Source organism: Corvus cornix, chromosome Z (genome assembly GCF_000738735.6).
Source record: "Corvus cornix cornix isolate S_Up_H32 chromosome Z, ASM73873v5, whole genome shotgun sequence".
In the NCBI taxonomy this organism is placed as follows: domain Eukaryota; kingdom Metazoa; phylum Chordata; class Aves; order Passeriformes; family Corvidae; genus Corvus; species Corvus cornix.
This window is the reverse complement of record NC_046357.1, coordinates 10,590,008-10,606,686: the sequence shown is the minus strand read 5'-3', so window position 1 is coordinate 10,606,686 and position 16,679 is coordinate 10,590,008. Positions and strand designations below refer to the sequence as shown.

The 16,679-nt window shown below is 42.1% G+C and overlaps 1 protein-coding gene across 1 annotated transcript in view; it reads right to left on the bottom strand.

The window, feature by feature from the left end:
• The window catches only part of PLCXD3 (phosphatidylinositol specific phospholipase C X domain containing 3), a 93,967-nt gene that overhangs the window by 42,949 nt on the left and 34,339 nt on the right, over positions 1-16,679 (bottom strand). Inside the window, exon 2 of the mRNA XM_039567631.1 lies at positions 694-1,402. Coding sequence (XP_039423565.1) covers positions 694-1,402 — 709 coding nt within the window. The remainder of the gene's footprint in view (positions 1-693; positions 1,403-16,679) is intronic.

Sequence of the window (16,679 nt, the reverse complement as noted above, 5' to 3'; positions counted from 1 at the left end):
ATCATACGGATATGTGGATACAAATATGCTGCTAACAAGAATTTTTCTTGCTTCTTTCCAATCCTGTGAGATACTTTTCTCTCTTACAGAAGATGTTAGCAGAGTTCTATAAACTATGAACACCTTGCAAAGTTTTGTTCATAGTACAGTAGAAAAATATTTTGACAATGGATGTTTTAGGATTTTAGCCAATCACCCCAAGGGGTGGCTGATCCTTTGTCCAATTAGACTACGAAGAAACAAGTCTATAAAAGAGTTGTAAAATAATTAAATAAATCAATCTTGCTGCACAATTCCTGCCTGCTGGATCTCTCTTCTCCTCCCTACCGCTGTGGGATACCGCGACACAGATAAGATTTTCCAGTAAGGAAATCTTAGGCAAGATATTCAATGCTTAAGGTAAAAAAAAGACACATTTGGAAAACAAAACAAATTAGCAAAACCTGCATTCAGAAAAAAGAGAAGGTTAAGCCAATCCCTTAATATCTCATTAGGCTTCAGTGGCAGATTTTCTTTCACGATACAAGAGCATGTCCTTCAATGTGTTTCTCTTTAAATATTTTAGGATTATGCCAAGTTCTGAGTAGCCACAGTAGCATGGAAGAAATGGGTCTGCTAGAGCATCTTTAAATGGAATTAGAAAAACAGTTCTACCCACACTCATCCAGCACACATTACCAGCCACAAACTTACCTTTCTGTGATTGTTTCTCTGAGACCACTTGCAACCCCTTTTACCACCGTACTAGCCTTTGGTGTCAGCACTACTTGAGAGATGAAAAAGGAGCCTTTCTTTCTTCTTTCAGTGATTGATGCCTGCAGAAACTGAATCAACTTTTCCGTATCTGTTGTGTTTGCCCAGGGAGCTGGCATCATCTGGCCTGGCCACAGAAAGGCTACCTCAACAGCCACTGGACTGTGGTAGAACACTAGCACTTGGTGCTCCTTTTCCCATAGGTACTGGAGGGTGACTTCATGGGCAAATATAGCAGGACACATTTTGTTTCCGTATGTGTCTTTGAGCATCTGGACAAGCTTTTCATGATGACATTTCTGCATCCCATAGAAATGATTGAAGTCCAAGAAGACCACTTCTTTTGGATGATCAGTGAGAAATGCATTGATCTCCTCCAGACCTTCCTTGACTTTGGCACTGAATAAACCATGAGCAAAGTAGAGTTCATTGTCTGGGTCTCTGGGCTTGGTGGAAATTCTGAGATCAAAATACCGTATACCTGCCCCTAGCTGGCTGGTGAAGTTCATGGTCTGTGTAGCCAACCACTTCCTCATCAGCTTTTTAGCCACAGTCCCAAAAACTGACACAAAATTCTGGACTGTCTCTGGCTGTTCAGGCCCAACTGGAGAAGCTTCATCGATGTAGAAGCTAAAAGAGTCATGAGACCCTAAAAACACAAGAGAGAAAAATTATCAGCATTGTACTCCTATATTAAAAGCCTTTAATGGTTTTTTCTCAATGAAAATAAATTTCTGACCTGTACCCACACTCACCAACCACCTTTCCTGCCCTTTCTCTCAACATCAGTACATTTGTCTGGCAGCATCTGCCCCACCAGCACCTTGTAGGAACTTGAAAGAAAGGTAATGTCTGTTTCAGCTTGTCTGGATGCTCAGTCACTGTCGTCCAGCACTTGCTTATGCCTTTAGGCTCAATGAACCCAGTGGGCTCTGAACATCAAAGTAATTGTGGTAGCAAAGCTAGTCACACAATAAATCCCATGAGCCAAGGAGGAGAGCCTGGCCCTGCACACTGATTGTGCACTGTCTAGTTTGTAGAACCAAAGGAAAAAACCAAAACAAACCAACATCATTCCACACACAGCTTTATAGCCAGCTAAAATAGGAGTTGAAAAAATGCCAAGGAACATAACCTTTCTAATCTTTATTTCAAGTCTCATCTGGTCATCCACAAGGTTACTGAATGTTGTTTTCCTTCTTAAATTTACTTCTAAAATTCTTTACCTTCCTTTGCTGAATAAGTACAACAGATAAAGCCAAGGATAACATTGCATTTCACTGATAAAATTCAGAAATTCTGCTGCATGCTCTTCACAAGAATGGGATGTAAAAATTAACATGACTATGTACAGGAGTTACCATTTTCTACAACATAGAGTTTAATACAAATATGTGTGGCACTTCACTATACAAAATTCTCTCTCTTAAGGTACATCCATTTAAAAAAACCCCAATCTCAAAACAAAAGCCCCAATTAACTATGCTCAGCATTCAGACATCTACAAGAATGCAGCTTTATGGAGAGATGAGCTGACCCTAGGAGATGCTTATCACCTTTGTCAGCCATCACCCTGCTGAACACTTGGTGCTGAGACCTGGCAGCTTACACAGAAACACTGTCCAGCTGCTGGCAGAGCCACACTCCTGCTATTCCAGCTGCAGATGCTTCTGGTCAGACTCACAGCAGCAAGCAGGTCTGCTGCTCAGCCTGAGACAGACACACTGCTTGCAAAACTCCTCCAACAAGGTCAGCAGGACTTGTATTCTGGAAATGGACTGCAGTACTAGGCGCTCAGAGATCCAAATCCTACATCAAAATGAGTTCAGAGCACTTGCCTGTTACCAAAGCTTTTGCAGGTGCTTTTCAAAATTACTTTCCAAAGCACGCATGCTGTAGCAAGTATCACATTAATGAAATTCAGCTAATCAGTCATTTCTGGGAGCAATGCTACTTTACCTGAACTGGAATAAACCCCATAAACTGAAGCAGCAGCTATAGCATTTTCTTCTTTAACAATAAATGGAGTCATGATAAAACATCTTAGACTCTGTCTTGGATTTGGCTTTGTTTAATCTGAGAAATGTCTTTAAATTTGGTACACACCTGCTTCTTGTGGTTGTCTCTTTGAACTGCATTTTGCTTTAAATATTAGACAATTTTTCCATTTTGATGAAGCTTTCTACTGCTAAGTGTTGAAGCGATAATGTATTTCTTGCAGAACCTGATTAGATCATGCAGTATCTGGTTACACATTGATATCCTTGGGGACTAGATCTACATACAGAATTCTAATGGTAAAACAAATTATTAGAGCAGTGACCTGTGTATCAACAGTATTACAGGGAAAATCAATGAGATGCATTAAATGTTCTGCTCAGTGTAACCTGCACTAATCTAGAAATCAAAGTAAATCCAGTCTTGTTTAAAACAAAGCACAGCTACTGATATTAGCAAGGGATGGATTTTGCAAACCCTCACTTTGTGCATTGAAGTCTATTTTATTTTTGTAGGGTTTTATGCCAGATTAAGTACCTGTGTAAACATGATCAACTGATTAGAGAAGTAGGCTCAAAATGGTATTAAGATTAATTAAACCATTTGTCTTTTGTCTTCTGATCTGCAGACACTGGTAACCTGAAGTTGCAGAAAAGGTGGCGGCTGTAGGTACAAAAATGCTGTTAGCGAGGATTTTCTTGTTATTTTCTAAGTCCATGAGAGACTTTTCTCTCTCACAGAAGAGGTAGCAGGGAATGTAAACAACCAAGCCACCTGCAACCTTGAAAAGTCTTGTTTATGGTATAGTAGAAAATATTTTGATAATGGATGTTTTAGGATTTTGGCCAATCACCCCCAAGGGGTGGCTGGTCCTTTGTCCAGTTAGACTATGAAGAAAAAAGTCTATAAAAGAGTTTGTAAAATAATTAAAATCAATCAATCTTGCTGCTCAATTCCTGCCTGTTGGATCTTCTCTCCTCCTCCTCCCTATGGCTGCGGGACACAGTGATATACCGTAGGAACCAGGCCTGTGGTAATAGGTGGCTAAACCTGACCAGCACCACCAGTAGGTGCATATTGGCTTAAACCACTTCTTAAAACTACTTTAGTCAAGAAAGGGAGCACAATTCTCACAGCAGAAAACTAAGGTGAACAACTTATCAGTGGGTAGCTTTTAGCTACTGGTAATGAAAAACTCAGAGAAGTGTGTGTGTGTGGAAACACCAGTTAGAAACACATGAACACTGCAAGTAGGATAGGTCAGAAAAGTTTTTTTTTCTCATTAAAGACTTCGTGCACATATTTGAGCCTAAAAATAGCTGTTCCTATGTGGATGGTAATGAAAAATGTGCACAGTGCTCTGAGAATTTCCGTGTTTTGTAACCCAAACAGGGAAGCCCTATAGCATAATACAAAAAGGAAATAAGGCTTGACTTGGCTGGCACAAAATTAAGCAGGTGTCAGCTTTTCAAAAGTATGTAAAGATTCCTCCTGACAAAAAAATACAGCAAATGTTTTGTCTTTCCACATGTATAAGTAATTTCAATGGGTCAATTAAATATTTATTTTCGTCATGCACTCATCTACACTTCCTGTTGCCTTAATCCTGCCCTGTTGTCCTAGGCAGTTTACTCGTGTAACTCACAGAAATTCAAAATCTTTACACTTGGCAGAGCAAATTAGAGCATGATCTTTTCCATGATCATGCCCAAAATGACCACATTCCTGGTAATGAGAGAATCCGGTACAAACACACTTTTAGCAACCATGTTTCCTTCCAAATCTTTCTTTTATTCAAGGGGTCATTCCCTTCCTACATTTGCATTGGAAAGTGTTCTTGCAGGTTCTCTGTATCACCAAGCCTCAGCCTCCGTGAAGAGAGGATGCAAGTTACATTCAGGAATACAAAAGCAATTATGTCTGCAATCTTTGGAAGATGGCAGTTCTTTCACATCATCTATCTCCGTTACGGTAGGTCTGTACCACAGAGACTTCACAGTCTGAGACCTGGAGTAGTAAAGAGGGGAAATGACTCATCCCAAGTCATTCAGGGAACAAAAGATGATATTCCTCTTGTGTGCAAACATATTTTCTCTCCAGTTTACTTATCATCCAAAATTTTCTTAAAATATTACTGCTTTCCCAGTATTTCAACAACCCAACATATCCCTGATCCAAGGAGTCAAGGATGAAGGCTCATGGATCAGGACGATGGGGGTAGCAAACAAGGGGTTAACATGGTGCACATATACTACAGACTGCCCAGTCAAGAAGAGAAAGTGGATGAAGACTTTAAACAACCGGAAGAAACTTCACAATTACATGTTTTCATGGGGGAATTTTGAGAATTTGCTGGAAGAGCAAAACAGCAGAGAGCAGAAAATCCAGAGAGCATCAAAGAATTTTTTTTTCTGCAGGTATTCCTTTAGGTAGTGAAGTTGCTGATGTTGTATGAATTAAGGAAGAAATGGATAGGGACATGAAGGCTGATGACAGCCTTGGACTGAGTGGTTACAAGGAGAAATATGAATTTAAAATACTCAGGAAATCAATGAAGGCAAAAAGCAGAATAAAGATCCTGGATTTCAGAGCAACTGTCTTGGCTTGCTCAGGAAATTGGTAAGTGGTAGCCTGGAAGAACTAAATTACCTTAAATGTCAAGAGACTCAGGAGAAAGGGATGAACTTGAAAGGCAACATCTCTAAAGCATATGAACACCCTGCAAAGAAACAAGGAGGTAAGGCAGGAGGCAAGTTTGGCTGAAAGGGAAACTTCTGAGTGGCATCAAACTTAAAAAGCCACTACAGAAGGTTTAGCAAAGACAGGTTGCCTGGGAGGAACAGAGGACAAAGGCACAGAGGGAATTAGGAAGGGCGCAACTGGGAAGGGAAACCTGCAAGGGATGGGAAAGGCAACAGACAGCTTCTGCTGATACATCAGCAGCAAAAGAAAGCAAGGAGAAAGCTGGTCTGCTACAAAACAGGGCAGGAGACCTCCTGAAGGATGGGATGCCATCCAGAGAGACCTGGACAAACTCAAGAAGGGGCCCATGGGGATCTGATGAGGTTTAACAAGGCCAAGTATTGGTGCTGCTCCTGGGCAGGGACAGCCCCCAGTATCAGCACAGGCTGGGCATGAACAGACCCAGAGCAGCCCTGCCCAGCAGGACTTGGGGGTGCTGGTGGGTGAGAGGCTGGACATGCCCCAGCCATGGCACTCACAGCCCAGAGAGCCAAACGTGTCCTGGGCTGCATCCAGAGCCCTGTGGGCAGCAGGGGAGGGAGGGGATTCTGCCCCTCTGCTTTGCCCTGGTGAGACCCACCTGGAGCACTGCATCCAGCTCTGGGGTCCCTGCACAGGAAGGACAGGGACCTGCTGGAGCCAGTCCAAAGGAATGCCTTTGATCATGAAGATGATCAAAGGGCTGGAGTGCTTCTCCTCTGAGGACAGGCTGAGAGAGCTGGGGTTCTTGAGATTGGAGAAGAGATGGCTGCTGAATAGCAGCTTTCCAGTACCTAAAGGGGTTTTATAAGTAAGTGGGAGAGCAACTTTTCACACAGACAGTCATAGTACAAGGAGGAACAGTTTTAAACTAAAGGAGGAGAGATTTAGATTAGATGTCAAGAAAAGGGCAGTGTTACTCAGAGGGCAGTGAGCACTGGAACAGGTTGCCCAAGGAAGCTGTGGATACCCCATCCCTGGAAGTGTCCAAGACCAAGTGCTGGATAGTGTCTGTAACCTGGTCTAGTGAAACCTATACCTGACCATGGCAAAGGGGTAGGAATAAATTATCTTTAAGATTCTTTCCAACTCAAACCATTCTATTATTCCATAAGTAATTATCAAGAGACACTTAAAATGTCCACACCAGCCATGATTCAAAGAACAGAAGTGGCCAGTTTTAACCACTGAGACACTAAATTTTCATAAACTAGATATTAAAGAGTAAATTGTGCAGTATCACTTAGGTTGCTACAAAACACCTGCTAGTGCTTTTGCTAGGGAGAACGGTCTACTGTTTTCTTTCCTGGATTCCTGTAATAGGGCAATTGGGAATATTTAACCCACTAGAGCTCACTGTGGACATATTTATGGCTTCCCTGGAGGCCTAACTTCCTGATTTAAAAAGTAATTGGGCTCGGTGCTGAAAAAAGTCCCTAAGGGAGAATGCATTTTAGTTCAGAATTGTTTCTTCAGTCTCTTAGAGATTTACACAGAGCTACTATTTTTGGTGGCTAAGCTTAAATATGTCATTCACAAAGCTGACAAGTGTAGCTGAACTTTGCTGTGCCTTCCCTTGCTTCCCTGCCCTCTCCGGCCATCCCTTGGCAAATACAGCCTGGTAAACTGAACCTGAAATTGAACAGCACTGATCAATATGCTCCCGACAGCAGCAATCACACCCTGAAGATCCACAAGTATCAGAAAAAATCCACAAACAAATTGAAGCAACATTTCACAGGTTTCAGCATGTATTGCTCTCTTCCTCTTCCTCAATGGATCTCTTATCTCTGTGCTAGGAGTTATCCAATGGCTGTTGGAAGTGGAATCTTTTACTAGTGCTTTGGGTGTCATTAAAACTTCACCTGTTGTTGTTTTCCTTTATTTAGGAGATGTCATCCCTTTGTGACTATTGCTGAAATGCCACATGCAGTGCCACATAATTTCTTTAAAGACATCCTTATCAATGAAGGCTCTATAGTGACTGACAGCAGAGAACATGTTTTTTGGATGATGTAGAGAATAGCTAGGACAAAGTCCATGACCTCTGGTACACAGGAGACTGGCGCAGATGTTCCTGCAATCTCATTTGGTCTGTTCTCCCTGCCTTTTTTGACCTTAAAAATCAATCAGTCAAGGGAGAAGCCCTATGAATCTTCAGCTAGTTGCACTAACACTTCAAGGAACAGCAAAGCCTAGTCATGAGCACTAGAGCCAGTGCACCTCAGTATTGTGTACTGCCTTCTCTTTGAGATGCCTGAGCACTGTTCTCTTCATCAAAGCCATAGCACATCTCAGGAAGTCAAAAGGTGCTGCCAAGAGCAATGCAATTGAGACTTAACAGTCCAGTTCCCTTTAGCATGCAAACTGCTTGGGTGATAAAAGCTTTGTTTGGTAACAACAGTACCCAGGAAAACAAAACCAAAACTGGGAAAAACAGAGAGATTATCGATTACCCAGTGTCTCAGTGTCCCCACAGCTAACTGCCTCGCTTTCCAGTTGTTCTTCTAGTGTTCATCACTACCTGTGTGTCCCTGACCCCAGCTGAAGTTCACAGGGCTTAGTCACCTATTCACACTCAGGAGTCCACAATCTAAAGGAATGGGAAGAGAGGTACACACTACCTCAGGTAATGCAAAAATCCAGATACTGAACCAGTCATGAGAACAGAAATACTCGCATGACATTAAAAATCTACATATATGTACATGTATACTCTATATATATATATATATATATGCTGATATACTCCAAGAAATTGCACAATCCTTGTATCTCATTCTGCCTTGAAGACCTTGGTTACAATGTGTGAAACAAAAATGAAGGGTAACATTTGCTTCCTTCTTGCCCCATTACTTACCAGAACTGATAGCCGCTCCCTCCATCCCCACCCTCCTCCTGCATTTTCTCTCCACCACCAGGTGAGCTCTGGACCAGCCACTGGAATTGCACATAACTGTAACTTAGACCCTGGTCCTATGCCTGGGAACACAGCATTGAGAGTCTGCACTGTGCTGCTTTATTGAGACTGCTCTTGAAGGCAAAGCTGTGTGTCAAAGGGACAATCTGAGAAACCAGGCAGGTGTGCAGTAACCACCATGCAAACATTTTAACACAGTTTGCTTGCAAGGGTGACCAGAACTACTTTGTATTATATTTTGCCAACCTCTGCCTGGGTTTCTAAGGCTACTTCTGCCATGGGTGGAAATCAGCATTTCCCAGCCAAAACATCTCAGCTGGAGCCGCTCAATCCACATCAAACATCCAAGCACAACTTCAGCAGACTCACCAGCTACTGGATCGATGGACACAGCCTAGAACTACACGTGGCAAAGTACAAAACATTCAAAACCCAGCACGAAGCATCTGCTCCTTGTTAAGTGTAATGCAGAACAGAGAGTTTATCTTTCAGAGATTCACAGAACAGCTGAGTTTGGAAGAGACCTCTGGAGATCATCCGGTCCAATCCCTCCTTCTTCTGACTGAAATAAAAATAATGTATCCACAGTTGACAACAGATTATTGAAGACTCTCCAAAACACCTGTTTGAACCAGCTTCTTAGCCAGGAAGAAAGCAGAACTGGTAGGCCATCAGTCTGGAAAAGGCATTCCCTATCTAGTGACCAACTGTCAGACCTGAAATGACTTTATTTTGTCCTCCCTATAAACAAATAAAATTTTCATGCAACAAGAACAACTTTTGTTCCTGTTACATGTCCTTATCATCTGTGAAATACTCTTGAGAATCATTTTGTTTTGTACATTTGAACAGGGCTGTAATTGCTTCCAAGGGGAGCCTACTACTGTTGATGTTGCCAGTACTCCACGACCATGATGAACTGCTCCTGACTGAGGCCAAAGATGTTACCATTTGAAGTTGTTTCTTAAGAAACAGCTTATGGAATATTGCAGTGCTTGCACTAGCAAGTGTTTCTGGTCACTGGATTGAGCCAAGACCAGTGCCTTGCCTAAGCACGGCTTCCTTCCGATAAAGAACTCACTTCTAAAAAAATAAAATGGGTTGGGAGGTGGGGAGGGATCTACTTGGTATTAAGGCCCAGGGTAGCTGGTAATTATCACAATATGACAGGCAAGCTTGGCTATAAATCTGATTAAGTTACTCATTATTCAATTCCTATTAATACGTTTGATGTATAGAATAGTACCCACATGCAGTTTCTCAAAGTTCCCTCCTGCCAACACAAAGACCAGCTCCTGTTCCTTTTAGAACACTGCAGCAGTTAATTCCACTTTTCAAATTCTCAATACTGTATTGAAAAGTAAAGAAATAAGAAAAAACAAGCTGTAATTATATTTCTAGCTCTCCAAATAGTGTGAGCACATTCACAACCATGGCCATCACAAGCTCCATTTTTCTAAAGAAACTGGTCTTTAATAGAAGTTTAGCACATGCTGCCCTCCTGAGCGTTTTCCCTCTTAGTAACTTCTTTACTGTCTTGTAATTGTTTGTGTAGGGTGAGGTGAAGAAACTTTTTCTTGCAGGCTTCATGCAGCCAGCACTCAGAAGGCACCATGGTGCAGCAGTACATGGATGGCACGGACTTTCCAGGAGTCCCAGATTACATATTGTAAAAGATCACCTTTAAGTGAATAACTAGTTAATCAGATGCAGGCTCTAAACAAGGCAGATTTTACACAGGCAAATGTAAGATTAACACTGCTGGAAACCAGAAAAAGGGCAGCAACGTCAGGACACAGCACATGGCAGAGCAGACTCATTCTCCTGTTTGCCCAGGGCAGCAGAGCCCTCACCCAGCACTGCAGGAGCAGCAGGGCAGGCTCAGGGCAGTGGGGCAGACTCGGGGCAGCAGCAGTGCTCTCCACTCCCAGAGCCAGACCCCACTGCTTGCCCAGCACCAGTCAGGCCACCAGAACTCCTACAGGCACTCAAAGGCAAACAGAACCTTGGGGAACACTTTTGCATTATAGGTGTACAAGTGGAAAGGATCATGCTGAGAACTGAGAGATTCAGCTGGTGTGTCTTTTCCACTGTTTTTTTCCAAATGTGATCTAAACCTCTCATCTGTACACAGAAGAAAAGGTGAAAGAGGAAGGCACTGACACTGCTCATCTGTATACCACATAAAAAAAGCTCCCTTTTGAACACTTGTGCACTGCACTGAAAATTTTATAAGGTGCAGAAGGCTTAAAACTTTTAAAACTTGCCCACAACAAGCCTCTAGAAAAGTTATTTTTATTTGTTCAGTCAGGTGGAAGTGTAAACATGATTTCACTAAGTTTTGTGAGCAGACACATAGCACAAATTCTGTAATAGAAGAAGGCTCCCTTCACCTATCAGGCTAAAAACCAGGAGGATTCATGGAAAAACTTCTACCAAAACTCACAAAAATTAGTAAATCAAGTCTTAATTTTTGGCAGAGCAAGTTTAAAAAAAATTAACAGTTTTTAAAAAATAATCTTTACATCAGGATTGACCAAGCACCTCAAACATATGGTTTAAGACCATAAGAATTTGTAACTTCAGCAGTAGACTGGACACACCACCACAGCTTGCATGGTGCAGGTTGAGTGCTGTAGTATGTAGACTACCATGGTCTTCCTGTTTATGCATTTGACGGCATATATGAAAACTGAATAGAATATTCTAGATCACGTTAATAAGCATTACAGATAACCTTGTATTTTATGCACAACTATAATTTGAAGACAAATTAACTATCTAATCACTTGGAAATAAAATTCATGGCAGCAGAGCTGTAGCTACTGTCTATTACCCAAACTCCATAAATGAAAATTCTTTCAAGTCTTTGCTTTTCTGTGAACTGTGCAAACAAATCTAGTATTCTATCTTTTCTTTTTGCTCTGCAAGTTCACTGCTGTGTGTTCAGATGCATGAGAGATCTCTATCAGATCTCACATTTTAGTTAAACACTAGTCTCAGAAGTACTGTAATAGCTATTTTTCTTCCTAATTTAGGGACTAGAAGACAAGAATGTGAAGGAAGGAAAAAGGGAGGAAAAAATAGAAGAGGTATATCTGATTCTAAGCATAAAATTAATGTGCCAGGAATAGTTTGGGGCGTATTTTGTTCCAGCACCAGCTCAGTCTGAGTATGTCATCAGCATCCAAGTCATATCTCCTGGGCAATCAGAATTGTGAGCCAATAGCTTTGGGACTAGTGAGAGGCTGTGATGATCCCCGGCAGCTTTGCTGAGCATGCAAAATGGCATCTGCCAACAGTGAGCATAGTTCTGGTTCATAATCCAAATGCTATCATTGACAGAACAGCCTGGAAGGACTGCATGCACCTGAGATGGCTCCTAAGAAAGAGAGTGCTCATATTTCTTCCTCTCCATGCACACAAAGAGCACAGGTAATTCAATGTTCACACATAAAATAGCATCAAATCAGACAACCTCTGCTTCTTGATATTTTATTTGATTTACTTTCATGAAAAACATCCATTAATACTCGTGGTAATGTGAGAAATTTCCCTTAAAATAATTGCCTCTGATTACAGTGATATCTCTCTTGCTACCTATTGTACCTTTTTGTCAACAGAGAACTTTTTGGATACTTGATTTTGCCTTTTCCTCATCTCTTGCCTATGCCCTCTTCTTTGATCTCCTTTTTTATTTCTCTGACATACACAATATCACCTTTTCCTAACTCATGAGTGCATTGACACATCTAGTAGGCCCAGTAAAGTTCTTATTTCGTTATGTTCTCTATTTAAAAATCAGTAATAATTTTTAAAACCCAACAAAATGAAAAAAGTGCAGTATTTTCTACTAAATCTGAGCATCACTACTTAACAGTTCTAGTGATCTTGTAGCTGACAGAAACTACTTGCACATGCATATTTCCCCATAATTTTAAGGCCAAGAAAAGGAAAACCAAGAGGTGTGTCTGGATAAAATGAAATTGCATTGCAAAGCCAGTGGAAGAATGATCCCTTAAATCAGGTTTTCTGTTACTTTTAAGATCCCTACAAGACAGCCACTGCCATCTGAGATGGATCGCCACAAGAAATTTAAAAGGCAAGATTTTTCAATTTTACAAGTATCAAACTGTGCTGCAAGAACACCTGCAATGCAGAGAAAAAGGACTCTTCCTGCACTGTAATAAGTGCACTGGCAGTCAGTTTACCAGAACTCTATAATGGGATGTCCTAAAGACAGTATGGATAAAGTTTCCTATTACCATACAAGAAATCCAGGCTAGAGTTTTTTCTTTTTCTCAGTCACTGAGTTTGAAAAACTGAGGCAAATCTGAGCAGTTCACCTGATGCTTGGGGAGAAAAGCTGAAAAAGCAGATGGGAGAAATATTATACCCTTTTCTGAATCAGTTTGCAAAAGCTTTCACAAAGAAACACTGTTAAAATATCACTTTAAAAAGTTGTCCATGTAGACTTAGCTGACTGGCCGTGCCAAGCCTGAGAGATAACAAAAGGATGTAAAATACTGCAAAGTATGAGGAGGAAGAGGGAAGCTTGTCAGGTGTTTTATATTTTGACCACTGGCCTTGCTATGCACCTTTCCTTATCATTTGGTTGCCTCAAACATTCACATCAGACATTGTTCTACTTTTGTGCACTGCTTGGCAGATTTGATAAAGAGCTACAAGCAAAATAACTCCCTTAGCCAATCTGCCAAATGCAAGACTTGTCTCCTGAGACCAGGTGCTCCAAAAGAAGTCTCTCTCATCCAAGGCCTCCTCAACTATAAGCAAAGACATTGTAATGTTCAACTTCATGCACACTAGAGGGAAACACTGAAGCAATTTCCCTTGGAGCCTGAGATACCAATGGAAAACACTATGTCATTTCTCCCAAAGCACTTTTTCCTGCCAAACTCCACAAAAACATTCCTAAGCAGCTGAAGTCTAAACTTTAGGAATTTATCAGCTATCCATTCTCAAGTGGAGCACCCCTCCAAACCAGGGGTTCCCACGCAGCCAGTTTCCTTTGCTGTAACTCAAGAGAATGGGCAAGTGGAGCAGCATCACCACAAGGAACCACACAGGCTCATTCAGCTGGCCGTAAACATAACCCCTCTGCCAGGGTACCACACCATGGTGTCACTGGCCTTCTCATGCCCAGAGGTCCTCAAATAACAGCACGGCTTCTGCTTTGTTACGTACCACTGATTTACATGACTGCCTCAGAAAGAAACTACAGAGAAAAAACCTTCCTGTTTTTACTGTCTCCTCCACATAATCAGTATTCATCTTTTACATCCAGCTGCATAACAAGGAAAACAGTTGTATTCAAAGATTTTTGTATGTGAGCATTCAAGTCATGGCTTTCATAAGATGTCAGCCGCAAGGCTTCCTGAGCCATCAGGCGACAACACATTCCGAGCATGCTGGCACCCAGAGCTCAAGGCAGGTGTCAGAGCACGTCCTCCTCAGACAGTGCTTCCCTCATGCCTCTCAGCCCCTTCTTGCACCAGACTTTGCTGCTCAGATTTTCAGGGAAGTTCTCCAGTCATGTTTAGCCACTGTAAGCTATCCTTTCTAGGAGCAGGTACAGAAAATAAAAATGTGACTTGCTACACACTGAATGAAGAAAAGCAACTGCAACACCTGTAAAACACTAGATCAATGCCAGAAAAATAGCCTCCTGCTGTGAGGTGGCACCCAGACTGGAAGACAATGAGCCAAGAGGCTTTATAGGGGTAAACAGCAGAGAGATGCACCCAGATGGAAAAGGAGAACCCAGAGAACAACTTTAAATAAAACTATTTATTTGGTTACTGCTAAATGGAAATATAAGCAAAGGCGAGCTGTGCTTTTAGCCATGAAAATATATCACAAAAGAACAGAAAACATAGCAAAACACCAGAGGTATCAATCTAATCGACAGACAGGAAACAGGTCACACTTGGATGCTACTTTAGCCTTGTTGGGGTTTTAGTTTAGTCTTAGTTTTTTTTCCTGTTAAAGGAATTTTCTCCCATATGCATGTTGCTAGGGGACAAATAGCTGTACTTAAGAAAGACAAAAAAGGGAGTGGGGCGGGCCTGGCTACTCTTTTGTCTACACCTGGGTGTGGGGTCAGTTCGCTCGGAGCGTCCGGAGAGAGAAGCTGCAGAGAAAGGAGCTGCTGCTTCTTTCTTTTTTGGCCGTTCTTTCTTCCTGCTGGAAACAACGCCGGGACCCCAAAAGCCGCTTTCCCTGCCCTGCTGGAGACTGAGCTGTGGCTGCCCTGCTCCGCTGCTGCTTCGAGCTTTCGCTACGCTGTAGCCCTGCTCGCCCTGCCCGCCTGGGCCTCCGTGGGGTTCTCCCATCTGGATACATCTCGCCTGCCACCCGGGATTTGCGTTCGTCCCTGCCGTTCCAGCCTGCTGTTCCTGAGAGCCCGGGATCAGCTGCCCAGGGGTTTGTGAAGCCTTTGTTCCATCCTTCCCGGGATCCCAGGGCACCAGAGCCGCGGGTTTCCCGAGCTCGCTCCGGAGCGCCCCCTGCAGCCGCGGGGGAACCATCGCACCTGCCCTGCTCACCGGGAGCCGCCAGCGCCCCTGCCGGCTGCGAGCGGAACTGCACCCGAGGGGAAAGGGCCTGACAGCCGAGAAGGCTGGGACTGGGTTTGTGATTGTTTGCTGTTACTGCCATAGTTGTTGTTGTTTTGTTTGACTGGTTATATACATACATATATATAGTAAAGAACTGTTATTCCTATTTCCCACATCTTCGCCTAAAGGCTCTTGATTTCAAAATATAATAACTTGGAGGGAAAAAGGGGTTATATCTGCCACTTCAAGGGGGGCCTCTGCCTTCCTTAGCAGACACCTGTCTTTCAAAACCTAGACAAGCCTGTAGATGAAATAAAAACCAAACAAACAATCAAAACCAACCACCACACTGTGATACGGGAAAAGCATCAACAGTGCCACTGTTGGAAGAGTCTTAGCTAGGATTGCAAAATGTATCTATCTGCCTCATCACCTGGTGTACGTCCTTGCCAGCCCAGTAACATAAAGACACTTTTAATTTCATTTTGCAAACAGAATAAAGACAAGTAAAGATACACAGAATAGAGAGAACTCAAACTGTCAGTACCTGTCTTCTATGCATCTCTTCTACCATCACTAAAGAGGCAATTTAAAGGTCCGCATGATCAATCAACCTAGACTCCTGTCAAACACCTTGTAACGCCCAGCAATCCAATTTCAGTAAGTCCTTCTTGCATTATTTGCTGCTAACATCATCCCTGCTGGATCCAACACAGCAATCAAATAAGCCACTGCACAATACAGAGAGCTACAAGAAATGAATGAAACCAGTTATAAGACAGCATTTATACTATTTCATTCCTTAAGTTTCCAGCCTACAGTCCACAACAGACCCCCAGTTGGCATTTATCAGTAATGACCCATTAGGCCAATTTAGACTGCTGCAGATCTGGCTGTTAGTGTTAGACTTCAGCATTAAGAAGTCAATGAAAAAGCACAGGTGGTACTACTGATTAACTGAAAAAACAGACAGATGATCTGTCCTTTTTCCAGACTCAGGATACATCTAATTTACACTGGATATTCTTGTGTCTTCAAAAGCAATTATTAGTTTAGCTGTTTTATACTAACAGTAAGTAAAATACCATCATTTCATAGTATCTTCTTAACATGTAATTGGATACTATGGTCATCCCCTAACTCATTTCAGCTGTTTTCAAAGTTTCAAGAGCTAACTTTAATTCAATAAAACTTAAAATTAGTAAATGCATTTACTAAGGGCCTTTCAAATCATCTGAAAATTGAATGGTTTGAGCGTTGCATATGCCCAAAAAAGAAGCCATGTCTTCTCTGGACATAATGGCAATGACTGCAGTCCACCTAGACTAACAGTGCTTTGGCTTCAGTCTGACATTTACACAGCTTGGAAGTCAAAATATTGTTATCTGCAGTAATTCCATAGCTGGTGATACTGGTAATGGTGAGGATATTAGTAAAGCTGACTTTAGTGATGATGCTAGCAGATATTCTTCCATGCTACCTTTGAATTCTCAAACAACCTATGTGTCACCTTCTCTTCCGGATAGAGATTACCTTTATTACTTGGTCAGGAATATCACAGATCAAACTGTCTTAACATCCCTTTCCTCTCTGCTTTTTAGCTCTATATCATCCTGAATATTTTAAAGATATGTGCAAGGACTTGCTCATTTCTGACCCAGGTGCATAAGGATGTGAGGGGTTTGCATGGAAGGAGACTCTTTTCTTTA